Below are 18,183 nucleotides of genomic sequence, written 5' to 3' on the forward strand. Positions count from 1 at the left end.
CATGGCCATCATATGCATCCATATTTCTCCCATATTCTTTGCTGTTCAACAGCTACCCCTACTGGCAGAGAATGTAACTTAATACTGCAGGCAAAAGTGAAGGGATATATAGAGTAGAATTATTGCATATTATGGGATTATTTTATGTTACTGTGGGCGACCAAACGAAGCGCCGAACCGTTGTGTACAAGTACAATAAATTCCTTATAGTACTAAAGCCTAACATCTGCTAGTCTAAACCATAAAATTCCCTAAAAAATGACGGTCTACCATCATGATTTGAAGCCTAGGAGCCCTCTGTTGTGTCATTCCTTTCTAATCAGGGTTGAAAGTTTGCATCCAAAAGTGTATGGTACTTATACATATTGTTGATGCCATATATACAAATTTGTAATATCACCAGATGTTTTCTCCTGCAGAACAAAGTAACATTGTTTTTCACAATACATCTTTTGTCTCTCCCTAATTGCATTAAAGACAAAAAAAAAGACAAAGAAACATACAATCAACATACTGAGCAAATGACAAATCAAGAATAAAATATTCATACAAATAACTTGCTCTGCGTTTGCACTGGTCTCTATGGTCCGCAGGCAGCGGCCAGCGCTAGCCCTAAACCCAACCATACTTTATCCCTCCTTCGGCTTTTTCTACCATCCTTTCATAAATTACTCATAAATTAAGCATCCCACATTTCCCAGGAGAGAGTTCATCAGGATTGTCTAATTCATACATTTTGCATGACTTGGAGCAGTCCACGGGTGCAGGGAGAACTGACACTGTCCCACTAGCAGAACATATATAACAAGCAGATCAAGTGCGGCAAATAGTAACGCCTTCACATTACACGCCAGGCTTTTTGAGCATCTTCAAAGTCAAAACCCTAAATACCTGCAACAAAAAGCATTACGCTGCCAATCTTTCAATTTCAGTCTACTGATGGCTCAAGTGCGACCTTAGTCAAAGCTCAAGTTCTCCGGGAAAGTACATGCTGATTCATTGGACTGATAGTTCAAACTGATATTCCCATTCATGCGTCACTGTACAGAATGGACTGACATTAACCTTAAGGTGTTAACTGAAAACACTTCATCATGTGAGAGAAATGTCAATATTCAAACATATTCATATTATGACCTGGTAGATTATGTGTAGATTTACATGTATACCATTTTTTAGGAAAAGGATACAAGGTCTGGACACACATAGAGAAAATTCAAGGGGAAACTACAAGGGGAACAACTAAATCTTACAAAACAAACAAACAAACAAAAAAAAAAGAACTATATAAAAAAGCCAGAGTGATAGATGAGCGAATCCATGTTTTCTCTGCCAGTGGAGTTGTTCTGGTTCACAGAAAGCTGAGGAAAAAATATGCAGTCTATGCAATAAATAGTTCCCTTTAAACTGGCTTGATTGAGTCCAAGTCTAAGTTTCAGTAAAACACCACCCTGTGTCCACATTGCCAGTCAGTCAATGGAGTACTGGATTTCTATATATCTCATCTTTATGGCACAACCAAATATCCTATGCCACAGACTTCCTGATGTTTTCTAAGACATATTTACTTTTTCCACTTCACGTACAAAATGTGTCAGAAAAACACTCAAGCTTGGGTCGACCCCGCACAAATGAAAGTAAAAGGGATGATAAAATAGAAATTTTTATCGCTGTACAATTTCACTAAAATAATATAATCCAAGATCAATGAAAATAACAATAATAATAATAATAATAAAAAAAAAAACACAGTTGAGATGGCAACAAACAAACAGAGACATAACACAGAATGAGCAGAAACATTTACAAAGCTGGCAAATTGACACTGCAGATTCACACATCCAAACTGATCACTTTTTCAAATCATAAGATGCAACCTGCTGAGGGGTGTTGCTTTGGTGCATTCTATCACAACTTTATAGGCTTTTCTTCCTTAATTTATGACTTTCTCTCTCTTTTTTTTTTAAATATAATATAGGTATACAGTTATATGTACATCTGAACCTTTTTTCAACTTTGTTAAAAAATAAAATTCATAGCACTTACTATTTTGTTACACAAAAATATGTTATACTCTGATTATGGCCTTGTTCAAGAATACCCATGTGCAAATGCAGGCAGGTGAGAGGAATAACAGGTGCAAATCACAGTGAGTTTTACCTGACACCACTTTCCAGCTCCAGCTAAACACTAGACCAGGGGCAAGCAATCACTGAGAAGATAGCCATTATGATACATATGCATAAGATCTTGGTCATCTGCATTTAAATTACCATTTTAGTCATTTAGAACATGCAATGTCTATGCAACAAAAGCCATTTGGACAAAATGCAATGGAAATTTGTTTTGACTGACCCACAGAATCTAGATGCCTGGAACTGGTCTCATGTCCTGGTACCTGACTAGGGTTTATCTTCAAATGCACAGAAAAAGATGGGTGGCTAATCTAAACAGGGAGCCCTAAGTGCATTAGGCATACAGAAGAAAAAAAACAAAAAACAGAACTGATTACATTTAGCTCAGAAAACTGCCACAGAAATAACTGTCCAACACATTCCTGCATGATAAATTTACATCAACTAGTTGAAAACACAATTAAGAAAACTGAGAAGTTAACTGGAAAATAATCTTCATTTGTTTTTTTAAATTATGGCCAACAGTTTGGTATTATCCAGCTATATTCTCTATATGAGAAGTTCACATGATAGTTTTCATGCAGCTCATTAAGTGATTACTAAAGAAGACATGAGAATGATTGGCAGTGAGCATAGCCCGTAAATCACAGTACAGGATCTGAGTTAAGCACAACCTCTCTTCTGCCTGAGCTAAACATTCATTCAAAAGTGCCCAAGAATACCCAACAGGGCAAACAAAAGGTAAATTACACTATAACATTTGTTTCCTTTGATCTTGAGTATTAAAAAAAAAACTTTAAATCATAACTGGGAATACTGGTCGAGAATTGGTAACTTCCTATAGTTACTAACTGAAGTACATTTGACCAGGGACAGAACCAACCACATGGGGGCATCTATTTCATGGAATTCCATTTATAAGGTCTTTTCAAGTTGAATAACCTCTTTTGCATTGAACCGATATCACATGTGTGCTGCATGTGTGATACATTATCTGAAGTGCATTTGTTAACATGCAGATAAGACTCATACAAGCTAATGCCTACATTTTTCTTGCATCTCACGAGCAGTCGGATTAAGTGCCTGCATATAGCCAAAAAAAAAAAACAGAAAAAGAAAAAGAACTGGACCAAACGTGTTTAAGACAAGTTGGTCCCATCAATCATGAATATTTTCAGCAGTGTTTAACCCCATAGAGATGATGAAGTCAACTTCCAGTGGGGAAACCTTCATTATCTTTGCACTCTGAGGTTCTAGGGCAATGGCCTTTAGAAGAGGAAGGGTTGCAAGCTCCGGTTCCATACTGTTCCCTCTTAAATCCTGTGGTACTCCCATCTTTCGCCCACCCAGGGTCATTTGAGGCGATCTGAGCGGAAAGAGTCCTCCACAGCTGGGTCGGCGAGCATAAGGTCTCCGTCTGTCAACATTCCCAGTCCTTCCAAAGCCAAAGGGTCCATTCTGAGAGGATCGTCAGAGGCGAAGGGGTCCACCTCAAAACCTGGCACACCTGACAGAGCGTTGGTGATCTCTTTTGAGAGCCCTGGGGGAGAATCACCTATGAGAGCAAGAAAGACTGGTTAGAGAGAGCTTAGGTCCAACTGAGGAGCTACCGCGAGGACAAAAAAAGAAAACCATGATGCATTACCAGTAAGGATGATATTGGGCACATTGTGGCGCCCAGCACCCCCGTAGTTCTGATTTGGGTTATTGAGGAACTGCTGGTCCGCAGACTCCAAAAGGTCCAACACTGCCTGGTTACTGTGGTAAGATCCTTCCTGGTTCTTGGCAGTGGTTCCAGAACCCAAGCCATGGTTGAGAGACAGACCCTCTACATGTGAGTCCATGTTAAACTGCACCACGAGAACAAAGGAGAGGGGGGTATATAAACTGAGTGTAGATGACAAACAGGTGAGACTTGGCATTAAAAAGTCCAAAGTATCTGAAATATCTGAGATGTTACACTTTGGCTTTTTAAAGTTCAAGCTGTGTTAAATATCAGCATCAAGTGCCCTCCCCTCTCTTACAATTTATGGCTGAAAAGTTCATATGAAATGGTAAAACATCTGTACAATTAAATTTCATACTTGCTGGTTCTGGTTCTGCCTGCCAGGGTGTTGTAGATCCAAGTATGGATCATCATCCAACAGGGAATTCAGTAACAAGGCATCCTAGAATACAGCAGAGAAAAGACCATGCTCTGTATGAATAAATGACATCCCATTTGAATAAGGCTTAGATAAAGTTACACACAAACACACACACTACATGTATTTGTATTCCCTTTGAAACAGTTCTCTTCTATCAGGTGTGAAACTCAGAGAGCAGTGCCTTTGAAGACTGTTTGCGAGAAGTTCTAGCTTTCTATAATAAGGATCTCAATGTCACTAACGCAAGACATCAGCCCTCTGGTGTGCTATGAATAGACAAACTAAACAAAGATATAGTATCTGATGTTGTCACTCTTTACCTTAGCACTATTCTAAGGTTTCAGTGACACAAAGGTAAATACAAATGAAAAACAACCACTCACTAGCACTCGCACGAACAAGTGAGCCATTTAACATTTAAGAAATTTCAGCAATTTTTTGGGGACTACATTTCATGCAAGTAGGTAACTGACATTCTTAGCATGGACAAAAGACTTTGACTTTCATTTAATTAACACTGTAACAAGAATTCCAGTGTTCAATAATCATAACAGAACCAAACTGCTTCCATCCTGGAGAACTTCCAGAGGCAGACCGATCCACTGGGAAAGACTCCACTTACGTTGTAAAGACCAAGGTCATTAATCTGTTGGGGTAGGCTCTGGTTCTGCTGGTCCATCTGATGGGCCTGCTGTTGCTGTTGCTGGTGATGGTCTGTTTGATTGGCTTCCTGCGTCTCTTGTTCCTGAAGGCACTGTGAGTTTTGGCCCTGTGCTTCCCTGCTCTGGGTTTCCATAGCGCTGGGCTGCTGGTGCGGAGACTGGTGCATCTTAAAGTTCTGGCTTTTGCGCAAATTGTGCACATTCTGCATCTGTAACTGCAAGGATTGGGGCGGCATCTGCGGGCGCGGATGGTGTCGCTGCAGGGGCTGGACCTGCTGCACATGTTGGTGGTGATGCATCTGGGGGTTTTGCTGACTGGGTTGTTGCAGCTGGGACGGCGTTTGACCTGTTTGGACAGAACCTAAGACCTTCTGTGGGGCCTGCAGGGCTACTTGAGGTGTTGACTGAGGCTGCTGAGTCTGACTGTAAGGGTAAGGAGGTAACCGCTGGTCCATGGGCAACTTACTGGTGTCCAGTGGAACACCCTAAGAATGCAAGAGGAGAATTCACAATTCAGGTTAATCATGATGGACTGGACAACGTTAAGTTTATGTCTAAATGACCAAACTACTACACCAGTAACAGAAGAACATACATTAGAACAAAGGAAGATGCTCACGTATGATTACTGGACAAAAGACCTCCATTCTTATTAGGACAAACAAGTTCATTCAAGGTTAGGTTAATGTCCTACAATAAGTATAGAATCTTAGCCGTGCCTAGGCAAAATGAGCTTTTAGCCTCAGGCTGATGTGCAAAGAGAAAAACCCCACCCAGCATGTGATGTGTAACAATGGACCTATTTCATTTGGGACTGTGTATATACCTCGACAATAGTATGGTGTGTTATTTTACCTGTGTTATGGAGGAGAGAGTAGGGGAGATGGTGGGAGAGAACTGTTTTGGGTGGTGTCGTCGGGATTCACTCATGGGCAAGATGAGAGGTGAGAGCTGCACCCGTCTCCGAGGGGAGGTGCTGAGCTGGGGTTGCACCTGGCCAGCTAAGAGCGGCGAGTACGAGGACGAACAGGAGCCGGACCCACCCACGCCGCTGCTGTAGCTGGGGTTACTGGCTGCTGACTGGAGGGACTGTCCACTCAAGGAAGAGTTACTCAGAGAGGAATGCAAGGATTGGTTACTAAGGGAGGACTGCAGAGAGGGGGAGGAGCTGAGTGAGGACTGTAGGGAGGGGTTGCTAAGTGATGAGTGCAAAGAGGTGGAGCTAAGGGAATTGGGAAAAGAGTGGCTGCCAAGTGAGGACTGGATGTTAGGGTTGCTAAGTGAAGACTGCAGGGAAGGGTTACTCATAGTGCCCTGAAAAGATGTCATGAGGCCTGGAGGGAAAACAGAAGAGACAGAGAGAAAATCCTGTCACAACATGTCAGATTCTCACTTCACTAGAATCTGCCTCTATATTCAAGAGAAAGTCTTGAATATAGAGGCTTTGTTGACCTTAAAAAATATCTTTCCAGTAGGCACCATTGGCTATTAATCTTCATTGAAATTCATGAGTTTCTGCTGCCAAGTGCAAATCAGCAGGCCATCTGCCATCAACAGGAATTACAATCTAAAGTCAGAGTGTACTTGTGAATGCACTGCTCGTGTAACTACAGGCTACAGCCTCTCTAGACAGCATACTGGCCAGTGTGCCTGGAGGAAAATATTACCGCAAAAGCCACAAGACCATTGTGTTTTTAGCAGCTTAAACAGATGCTCTGAGTGATTGAACAGTAGATTCAGTATATTTATCTTATATGTAAATTGATGTCAAAAACGTCTCATCCCAAGTAGAACCAAAAAGGTGCTAAAATATATGAATAACAAATGAGTAACAGCAGCAAATAAGGAAGCAGCTCAAATCTGTTAAATTTTAAACCATAAAATCATAGATAAAAAATAAAGAGAAATTAAAAAACACCTTAAAAACGTCACTTTGTGATTTTTATATTTCAATCTAGGTACACACAAAACACAAGTCAGGGAAAGAAAATAACATAGGTGTGACAGTGTTTTTAATATTTAAAAAAAACCCACTAACAATGCCACTGGGCGTCAGCTTGGCGGTTCAAATGCTAACAGATGTTATCAGCTTTGCAGCTCAACTTTAACCTTTCTGCACAGCAGGACCCAATGGAGAGATGACTGATTAATTTCAGTTCATGGAGAAATTCAGACAGATCATCTTGGATTTCAACTACTTCCTTGACTTTAAATGATTCACACTCAACTTGTGGTTGTGTGTTAACTGGTAAAAATCAAGGAGACCAATAGCTGTTACTATAAATAAAACGAATGTTCTATGTCGCTCCATTGCATATGGTTACGCTTCACTCACAGGCCACTAAAACTCTAGAGACGCACTGACTTAGACAATGGCAAGGAGGGGCAGGAATATAACACACAAATCTTTCTTAACAACCAGTAACTAGGCTGGTGCTACATGTATCAAAAAAATAAACCTCTCCAGACAGCACAACTGCTCTCCTTACTACATAGATCTAAGCATACTCCCAGAAGCTAACTTTCACAGCACAATTGAGTCAGTTTCCTGTGTGTGGTGTGCTCAGTCACCTTAAGGAGATAAGAGACGCTGCTATTTCCGATTACACAGCCACTATGTCCCTGAAACTAAAGAAATGAAATGACTGGATGGTCTTTTCTTATCGTAAGTATATCAAGTCTACAACCCGTTTCTTCTTTGATTAAATACAAGTGTAGAGCAGATATAAAGAGCAGAGTCACGTTGATTATACATTACTAGCAGTTACGGATGTGTTTTTTGTTTTAATGATTATTCAACGCAGGTGTTTCAGGTGAAAAAAAAACCACACACACAAACACACCCACACCCACACCCACAGTACCTGGCGAGTGGAAGGCATTGCCCGTGTTGATGCCAAGTTGAGTGAGGGTGCTGGCCAGGTTGCCGGTGCTGTTGCCCCCACTGAGTGAAGGGTAACCTGGCTCATCTGGATCCAGCGGAGTAGGCAGTGGTGAGGGGAAGTGCAAGCTGGACAGATCTGGCAGGGAGCCACCTGTGTTCAGTGCTGAGGGTACATGAGGTGTACTGGACTGCTGGTCCGGGGAGGGAAAAATACTGTGGACGGTAAAACAAGAGAATGACAGTTAGGGTGGTTATTGGGGGTGGACTGGTGTGTGTGTGTGTGTGTGTGTGTGTGTGTGTGTGTGTGTGTTGGGGGGGGGGGGGGGGGGGGGGGGGGGGCAGTTAATAAAGAATTGCAGTCAGAAACTGGCATGAGAAGCCCTATCCCAGTCTGACGCAGAAACAAGCTCCAAAAGAAAACACTGTGCATATAAAATTCAGATTAAGTTGGATGTGAAGAGGGAATAGAGGAGAGTGTGAGGGAGAGCTGAATTAATGAGATGGGAGAATAGAGAAGGGAGTGGGCACCACTGAGTGTATAATGTAAAGCCTGTAGCAAACTGGCCATATGATTCATACCAATAGCACAGGCAAGAATATGGATGTGAAACAGGAATACGGGTAAGGAGATACTTGAAGAGATCTCATTACTGGGAAATGTTTTACGGGCAAATTCATGGAGATTAATCTCTCACCGTTACGTCACATTCTTCCAAACAACACATTATGCCAAGGGTGAACTCTAACTATAGTCCCTACTGTGTGATAAAACAAACTCCACTGATATTAAAATGCTGGTGCATTGCATTCACAGTAACCTTTATTTCTCAGTCACTTTTGATGTTCTCCAGTCTTGGATATAAATGAAGATTAAGACTTTCTTCATAGATCATTAAACTAAAATTAAGGGATGTGCAACGATAAAATTACTACTGGAGTTAATGTTTGCAGCTCTGGTACTGCAGATCTGTCAGACTGACTTACGTGATGCCAGGGACTTCACAGGACTTTGGTCGTGACGATAGCATGGGCAGCTACAGGTTGGGAGAAAGCAAAACTTATATTAAATCCAGGTGCGTAGGATATCAAACATAACATGATAGACCAAGACAGCATGATAAAGCACACTGTATAAGAGATGCATAAGATTAATAAAAGTCGTCATACTTTCTTTGCATCCCAGGGTTTAAGGAGTTTGCCTTCATCCAGTACATTCTCCTCAATGGGCGGCACAGGGTATGGGAACACTGTGATGAGAGCGAAGAAAGATCGCCGAAAACATTAGGTCCAAGATCTGGATTCCAGACCATATTAAATCACAACTGAATAAATTAGTCCTGAAAGGATATCTGAGCCTGTGGCCTGATTTTCCGCAGGACAGTCCAAATCCTGCATTTACTTTAATCTCACTGGAGCTCGGTAACTATATGACCATTTACAAGTGCATTTCAGTGGGTACTGATTTCATGGGGAACACAGAATGCATCAAATTACCCTCAGCTAAATGAAATCAGAGAAACACACAGGAGCCACAAGGTGAAACCACAATCGAACTCATTTTAAAGTCTGATGAACAACCACTTTAAGAGACGCTTACTAACGCTTGCCATAAAAGTCAACACACTAGTAACCATATAACACGTGGGCATTACTCTTCTATGACCAGTCAGATTTGTTTCCAAAACAAGAAGTCCTACCGCAAAAGTCTAATCAACGTGTGTCAGCACAAATGAGAGATCTTCAACAGCCATCAATCCTTGCCCAGGTGACTATTTTGAAATACTTTAGTTTCTAATGCGGTCCTTCCTGATTCATAACAGAATAAAAAAAAAAACTTACTTCTTCTCCCATCGCCTTCTGTTAAACCTGTAATATGGAACAAAATGGGGTTATTAAAACAAAATTGTAATAAGACAGTAAGTCATAAAACCCTCTTCGCATTAAGGATGTTGTTTTTGAAACAGGGCATGAGTTTATCCTCAGAGAGCCTAGAGGACTCACCAGTTCGTCTTCCCTGTGGGGTACCGAAGGGATCCCCCGAAGACGGATTCATTACACTGGTGTGAAGTGCGGAGTCTGAGTTGGTTCTGTTGGGAGACCAAATGTAAGGAGAAAAAGTGGGGGGAAAAAACAGATGTAGAGTAAAAAGAGGATTGTCGTTTGAAGTGAGGGAAGGGATTGAGAGATGAAAAGGAAGGAAAGGAAGAATAAACATGAGACGATTCAATTATGAGTGTCACATCAATGCTAATGAGTGAAAGGTTGTCAACAAGAACTGGGTAATTTCCAGTGCAGAAGATTTTGCTCCTGTTGAAATTTCAGGATAAACTTAAATGCTCACGAAACTGACATGGCTGTCGAAGAAAACAATAAGCAATATCAGATTGTCAGTATGAACAGATCTTGCAAGTAAACAACATGCCAAAGAACCAGACATCAAACTTAGAAACACCTTCCAATCCATGGTAATATCAACCTATACGTCTTTCGTTCAGAAAAGTAGTGTCATTGAGCGAGCTTTTAAGAGGTCAAACATCGGTCTACTTAGATCTTTCACCTCTGAGAATCCATACAAGTACATCATCTACATTTGGAAAAAAGGACAAGCATCTCTTGCTGCTTTCTGAGGGAATTACTACTAGTGCTGGGTGGTAGGACCAAAATTTGCATCACGGTATTTTTTTAAGATTCTGTCAGTTTCAAAGTATATCACAGTATTTTTATTTATTAATTTATTGCATGACTGGGCCTTTATATAGGTTTGTAGTGGCTTATTCCACCATGAAGAGTACACAAAACATGGAAACATTTTTATTTCTTCATGTATACAATGAAGGCTTTGATTACTATAGGGTTTGTTAGGCCCCACAAAATGATACAATATATAACGGAATCAGTATGCATGAAACAGTTGCAGAATGTAAACAATACAAACTGTTTATGTGTCAGAAATTGTTGTGTGCCATGGTATTTTGCCCTGTTAAAGAGAGTAAGTTGTGGGTAATTAATTGCTGCATTCTAATGTTATAACTGTTGGTAAGCAGGGTACACACGTTAACAGGGGTCCCCTCTCAACACACTTGGCTGCGCACTCCATAGCAATTAATATTATATAAGCTGATGCCTATTGCCTATTACAGCAGTTGTTTTAATTATATGACAGTATGGCAGTATATGAAAAATTCGTACCATACAGGAAATTAAAGCCGGTGTAACAGATGAACCGGTATACCACCCAGCACTAATTACTACTAAGGATCATCAGTGATTTCTTGCAACTTGGTCTTACCGCATGTCCCTAACCATTAAAACATTAAAGCAGTGATCAAGATTTAGATCTGTTCAGAAAAAATGAGTAGAGCATCTTGGACTGTGCCACAGGGCTGGGTCTGCAGGCCAGCACCCAGCTGGAGGCAGACAGAGAGCAGAGGGATGAATTCACCTGTTGAGTGCTGTGGTGGGAAGGCGGAACAACTGGCTTTTGTCCATGGGGAAATTGCTGGACCAGTTCCTTCATGATTGACAGAGAAATGCCCATTATTTTCCAGATCATAAGAAAAAAAAAATGTTGCAGGCTTGAGAATGAACCGAAAACAAGCAGCAGAGGGGCTCAGAGAGAGGGTCACTGACAAACACACTCACACACACAAATCCGCTCTAGAGACTGCCTAGTACTGTTTTCTTTTCCATCGCCTCCTATCTGAAGAGGACGGGTGGCAGGGATAACATTTGCTGACTTAAAGCAACGTTTTACGGTATGTCCTATGGTGTTCTGTGATTTGTTCAGCGTGTACACGCCACTGCAATTACATCGTTTTGGGTTTTTTCTTCTCAGAGCTGACTGGACCACTTAGAGACGTCGGGTGGATTTACAGGGGGCTGTTCATCAATGAGCCGGGCCGATCGCAGGGAACGGAGATGGAACATTGCTGACACACCAGAAAACAGCCCGACGGTGATTATTTTAATGCATCTAATTCATTGCGTAGGTTTCAGGAAGAGCAGCATCTCCTCAAGAACAGCAGAAACGAACGTTTTCAAGGAAGTCTGCGTTTCTGACAGCATATTCGTCACAAACGAAACGTCAAGGTCAGACTGACAATTGGCATAACATATGGTATTGAAGCACTAGTCTAGATTAATTTGAAGGAGTCAATTTCCCCCTCTCTGAAGCAAGAGTCCAGTCATTTTAGTAAAGGCAGAAGAGGAAGATTTGGAATGAATGAAAAGTGAAGTGAAAGTGAAGATCCAAAACAAAGTCTCCTGAAAATTGACAAAAAAAAAAAAAAAAAGAGAGCCTCAGAAGAAAAAAAAAAAAAAAAAAAAAGTTGCGAAAGAAAGAAAAAGGCACCTATAAAGCCCAGAGAGCAACCGAGGTATCAGTAACAAAAGAAGCTCAGTCTGAGAGGTTAGTCCTGTCAAGGTTAGCATGTGACAAATTCTGAAGTCTAGAGAGGCAGCAAAATGACTTGAAGGATAAACACAGGCATCTTTGATAAGAGTAGGCTGTGATCTTAGACTGGGCATTACCTTCTCCAGCTGGGGTCTGGGGGTGGAGATAAATAGGCAGAACTGCAGTGGGAGCTGTCCATCTGAGAACATCAGTCAAAGAAAATCACAGGTAAACTCTCTGATACATCTTAAGATTATTCTGACAAATGTAAAACAGCTGGAACACAAACAGATGGTTTTGTTTTGGAAGGGAAGGATACTTGTCTCCTGTAGGGGCGGCTTGGAGAGATAAACCTTCTCTCTCTGTGGACTCTCTCCACCAACCCATGGTGTCGTGTGGAGCGACCGGTGTCCAGGTTAGAATGAAATGGTCCCTAAGGGAACAGATGCATAGAGACAGACACTGTGATTACTAACAAGCCGTCGGTTGACGTGCTATTAATCTGCAAGAATGAAAAAGGAGAGAGACTAGTCTTCGATAAACCTTTAATAGCAAAAATAATTACAGGATAAGTTGATATGATATTTCAGTATTGAAAAGTGTTGCATGCTGTGGAGATATACAGGGCAGAAATATATAGGACAGAAATATACAGTACTGGCGACTACCACCCTCCAAAAAAAAAAAAAAAAAAAAAAAAGTGATGATTTGCGCAGTAAAACCATATAACATCACACAGACAGAGTGACTGAGGCAAACCTGCAGCTCAGATGCATTCCTTCCAATCTGGTTGACATTAGGCAGAGAACCTCCGTAATACGGACCTTGTGTCCTGGCCAAGCGCACCTTCTGAGCCTGAATCTGGAGAAGCAACAACACAGAAATGGATATGAAACAGGTGTGTGCACAAGTGAGCTTCTAACAGCCGTCAAGTGCTGGGCAGATCAAATTTAAATGTTCCATGAATCATCAAACTAGCCTCTGAGTGATGCAGATAAGAAAAATGCATTCGTAACAAAAGGTTTAAATAATTTTTTTTTTTTTTTTTTTAAATCAGCTGGGTTCTCCACTCTGACACATGCGATATCAGACAGATCAGCGTAAGCGGTTCCAAATGGGTCTCGGAAGCAGTTTTTGCCACTGAAAGCAATTGCCCATTCATGCGTGCCCCTGGCAGCTGTCATCTTGAGGCTGTCTGAAACGAGTGCCATTGTAACTGGTGTTGTTACTCAGCCAAAGTGTACTACAGTCCCTTTGCAACATCACAAACAAGCCGTTGTTTGACAACTCTCTGACCAATAGCGTTTCGCATTCCAGAACTTTCAAAAGGGCTATATCAGAGACAAGAATGACACTGACAATACGGCTTTGTGCTGCTGCCAGTGTGACACCAGGCACATTTAAACATCAGCTATAACAAAAACAAAGCATAGCATTAACCAAATTGGACTTTCAAGTACTTAAAGGGAAGCATCATAGCCAAGAACACTTCAGAGCTCTCGTCTGTGCTTCGAGATTAATTTCAGTAAGCCTTAACAAAGCATATACTCATTCAGAAAAGACTTCTAATGAAAGAGGAAGCCTTTCACATTGTGATTTATTTAAGAGTATTCTATATTTATAACAGGATAAAAATGGCATGCTCTTATGTGGACAATACAGTGATATGGAGTTAGAAATTCTCTCTAAAGACACTGCTTAAAATGACTTTAGGATGAGCCACTGACTTGTTCTGCTAGGTTGCAGGTCTGAAACACTGTAATCATAAAATACTACAAATCTTCAAGACAGCAAAATTACAATGAGCAACTGATAATCCATATCTATTGACAAGACAGCTGAATGATTACTGAATAAGAATTTAGTATGCCACACACTGGTTGATCCCAGTCAACGGAAAGCTTCTGGGACCATAATTCAAAACTTAATAAAAAAGTATGGCTGATTTCTCTATAATTTATAGACTGTGTTGTCCTATCGCATAACTGCCAGACAAATCTCTCACCACCAGTGATCATCTCTGAGCAAGCTATATGGGCACATCTCACTCTCGTTTGTTTTTTTTGTTTTGTTTTTTTTTTTCAAAAAAAAAAAAGAAAAAAAGAAAAGAAAAAAAGTCATTTTATCCTTTAGCATGCTCAACAAGACATAGCCCAAGACCACAAACCACATTTTCCACCACAGATGAAAAACACCATATGACAAATTAGCAACGTCCATTAAGCTGAGTCTCAACCTTCACTCAGTCTGTGTTGTGCTTAGTAGCGCCATTATTTTCTCAGTGAGAGAAGACATCTCAGTGGAGGGTTATAGGAAAAGATACAATCAATTAGAGTTTAGATATAAAAAAAGAGCATAAGCCATCCACGTAACCTTGTGCCTCAGCTGACATCTGGGTCAATTCTGTGCTTATCTGCAATGTAATTTTCTTTCTGGAGAAAAAAAAGCCTGTGACATGACATCTACCTATATTTCAAAACAAAAAAAAGCCTTGATTTGAAAAATGTACCAGTTGCCTTACTCAGGAGAATGAAGTTAAACATCTCCCTCTCAGCATCTGCATTCATTGGGTCAATTCTGAAAAGATCCTGAGATCAAAATTCCCACATCTGTAGTCAATCTAGCAAACAATGTCAAACTCAAAATACTGTAATACTCATTATCGTACAATTAATATAATTGGTATAATTGGTTATACCAGAATTGGTCTCCATATTGCATGGCCCACAGTGATTTAGAGAGACATTCATAGATGATGTGGTTTGCCTCTAAATAGGCCAAAAAAATAGTCATATTTTCCTCTGTTCTGCTTTGTAATACCATTGCGCCATATGTAAACAATTTTGTCCAGTGCAGCATTCTTTGAAAAAAAAAAATTAAGAAAATCCAGGCAATCACCCCCCCCCCCCCCTCCACACACACACACACACACACACACACACAGAATGACTGAAGAACATACTAAATATATCAATATGTGCTGTGGCACAAGTGACATGTTAACCTCTCAGGGTGACATAACCGACTCAAAACTCAAAATTCAGGATGGGGTCAGACTTAACAGGATTTTAAAGAGCATTTGAAGACAAATACACGCAAAGGCACTTCTTACATATGACAAATAAATAGTCTAATTAGCCCACTGCATTGCTCCAATCTTCTAACTGTACGATCTTACACAAAAGTGATTTTTTACTACAACGCAGATACATACAATACTGCTTGGAAGTATTAAAGTGCTGATTAGGATTCAGTTTCAGTTTACTCTTCTACAGCAACGACTAAATATGCTGGCGTTCAGTTGAATTATACGTGGCCAATGCTTTTCAAACAGAATTTTTTCCCCCCAAACATTGTAACACATCTGTTCAATTCTGAGGTGGTGCCTAACTAGGCATTCTTACTTCTTAGGAGAACCCGGTCAATCTATTCTTGTACGCAAATAAATATTCAATTAACTAAAGTAAAATATTTTATTGCACCGTCGTAAAAACATCCTGTGGTCAGACTGTGGTTCATTATCAAGAGTACAGACACAAGCCAGAGGAGGGGGTACGGCAGAAACTGTCCCTTTGGGCTCTTCGCATATTATTTAGTTTGACAGTCTGGTAGCGAAATTAGCTGGCTAGCTAATAACTGTGCCGGATACGCAGACCTGTGGCATCGTAATGTCTACAAAGTTGAAAAGAAATTAATTTAAGCTGGCGTGACCACTTGACCGTTGTAAAAACATCTTTCGAGCATGTTTCCTTGAGGTAGACAACTAGCGAACCCTAACTGATGCAGAAATACTGTCTAAACACGTCAAACTTGATACGCGAATTTGCTAAGTTAGCAACAATAGCATATTGATTCCCTCGCTACTACAACTAGCTTAGCTAACTTTAACTTCACACTATCTGATATAGCGTTGTCTATCTAGTTAGCCAGTTAGCTTTGTTAGCTAGCTGACATACAAATGATTGGTAAATTTCAGATAAAGTTTTGGTAACCTTTCATCACAGAAATGTAACACCAGTAGCAAGGGTATTAAAACTGTTCTCAAAAGTGACCCAGTAACCGTTTTCTGCCAGCGAACGCAGCTCAGCTAAACTGACGGTCGTCCGTCAAAACCTAAGCTAGCGTTATCTTGCTATCCTAACTAGCTTTGTGGTTCAAAGCAGCAACTAGCTGCCTACTGTTCTTTGATGTTCACAGTCCACAACTGGATTTTTGCAACACTTTGGATGTCCATCGGGTACTAACACCGTTGCTTACGGTACTATCTGTCAATAAGTTTGTACCTCTAACTGTGATCCAAACTTAGCTTATATTAGCTTGAACTAGCCCTCCAGCCGTAAAAAATCTCTCACATCACTACTGCAGCATCAGTGATAACCAACGTCTTCAAAACATTAAGCAAGGCAGCCTATGTTTTCTAACTTCCTAGTAAACACACAACAAACAGCGTGTTGTTTCCTAAGCAGTTCCACTGCTCTCTAATCCTTGTAGTTATTTCATATTAACTTATCAGACAATCTTCAAAAAAACTGACATCCCCGACAGGCCTTTCCTCCTGCTGGACGCGTCCCAGCTTCCCTCCACCTCAACTTACCCGAGTCGAGGTAATGTCCATCATGACCTCCTGAAAAGCAGCTGTCTCTTCAGCTTGACGCTGAGTATGCAAGGCTATTTTCTCGCTAAACTTTCGGGGGTTGGAGGCCCCAGATCCAGAACCAGCACCGGGTCCTGGTCCGGGTCCGCAACCTCCTGTACCAGCGGCGGACATCTTCTACAACTCGGTGACTTCAACATACAGCCCGAGATGATCTGATTTGCAGAGGGCGGGCAAGAGGGGAGGGGAAATGTAAGAGCCATCTATGGGCGTATTCAAGAGACTGCGATAATGAAATGGATTTAACGTTACTCATACAATAGATAAATCAGTAAGAGCTGCTAGCCCTCCTCTCGTTGCCCTGTTTCCGTCAGCTTCCTGATATTTAACACACGTAAATTCAATGATTCAATATTTTTTTTATGGTTTGAGATGGAACTGGAGACAGTCACACTAGTACCAGGGTGAAGTGCCTGTGCAATTATAAAGTAGGAACCAGCAGTCTGTAGGTTTCATTTGACATATTCTTTATGTAATATTTCTTGTTTCAAAGCATACACGAGCTTGATGGAGAAATATGTTAGACTACACTAAATCTAGAACCTAGAATACACTAAATCCAACTATGTTAGATCTATATGTGAACAAGACTTCACATGTAAACTGTTAAAGTAGGTTCCTTATGTAGGGGGGGGGGGGGGGTCTATATAGGAAACAATCTTGCATATTGCATGTTTAAAGGCCCTGGGTAGCAATGCAGAAAGGAAATTAAACCTAAGTATAGTATAGGGTTTAATTTAGCAAGAAATCATCGATTTGATCCATCATTATGCATGATTATACTCTTAAAATTACAAGTATTCTTGTTAAAAACAGTGTCTTGGATGTCTGTTCAGTAGACTGGCTTCCAGAACAAAGTTTATAGCTAGTCCTCGACAAAATAAGCAGGCATTCATTGTTCAAAGAGCAATCAGAGTGCCATTATACATTTATGTATAATAAACATTTTTCTGTTAAATCAGTTCGTTTACACATAGAAAATTCATTGAGCAGACTATCCCAATTCCATCTTCTTATGTTTGTCACCTGAAATAAAGCAATTTGGGGTTTTTTCCCCCTCTCCCCTGCTTGAACTGGGATAATACATGACCCTTTAAAAAAGGTATCTGGGGACCTCTAGCGTTCAATAATGTTACTGCAAAGGATTGACAGGTCAAGTGGTCGGCAAATATTACATTTATGTATACTGTATGTATAACATTTAGTACGTTTGATTAACTGTATGGGGAGCTTTCTATAACGAATCTTTCATCTGCAACAACAGTATGGCCTCATTACAGGGAAGAGGAGATCAACACACTCATCAAA

The 18,183-nt window shown here is 40.7% G+C and overlaps 1 protein-coding gene across 1 annotated transcript; it reads right to left on the minus strand.

The window, feature by feature from the left end:
* Window positions 1-3,326: 3,326 nt before the first annotated feature.
* On the minus strand, window positions 3,327-16,989 carry LOC115818878 (CREB-regulated transcription coactivator 2). Its single transcript, XM_030782378.1, has 15 exons — window positions 16,816-16,989; window positions 12,981-13,082; window positions 12,541-12,654; window positions 12,359-12,420; window positions 11,271-11,339; window positions 9,830-9,915; window positions 9,668-9,694; window positions 8,996-9,075; window positions 8,813-8,862; window positions 7,809-8,041; window positions 5,800-6,278; window positions 4,905-5,429; window positions 4,220-4,303; window positions 3,781-3,985; window positions 3,327-3,690 (listed from the first exon to the last, which is right to left on the minus strand). The coding sequence occupies exons 1-15, from the start codon at window positions 16,987-16,989 to the stop codon at window positions 3,488-3,490; spliced, it is 2,493 nt and encodes an 830-aa protein (XP_030638238.1). The 3' UTR covers window positions 3,327-3,487.
* Between the last annotated feature and the right edge of the window lie 1,194 nt (window positions 16,990-18,183).

This window comes from Chanos chanos, chromosome 8 (genome assembly GCF_902362185.1).
Source record: "Chanos chanos chromosome 8, fChaCha1.1, whole genome shotgun sequence".
Classification (NCBI taxonomy): domain Eukaryota; kingdom Metazoa; phylum Chordata; class Actinopteri; order Gonorynchiformes; family Chanidae; genus Chanos; species Chanos chanos.

What these genes read in the sequence shown, in the direction of transcription:
- LOC115818878 (XM_030782378.1), bottom strand. Translation starts at nt 16,989, where the DNA reads ATGTCCGCCGCTGGTACAGGAGGTTGCGGACCCGGACCAGGACCCGGT. An exon ending in TGGACATTACCTCGACTCGG is followed by an intron (nt 13,083 to 16,815) that starts GTAAGTTGAGGT and finishes TTGCTTCTCCAG; the next exon opens with ATTCAGGCTCAGAAGGTGCG. An exon ending in GCCCAATATCATCCTTACTG is followed by an intron (nt 3,691 to 3,780) that starts GTAATGCATCAT and finishes TTGCTCTCATAG; the next exon opens with GTGATTCTCCCCCAGGGCTC.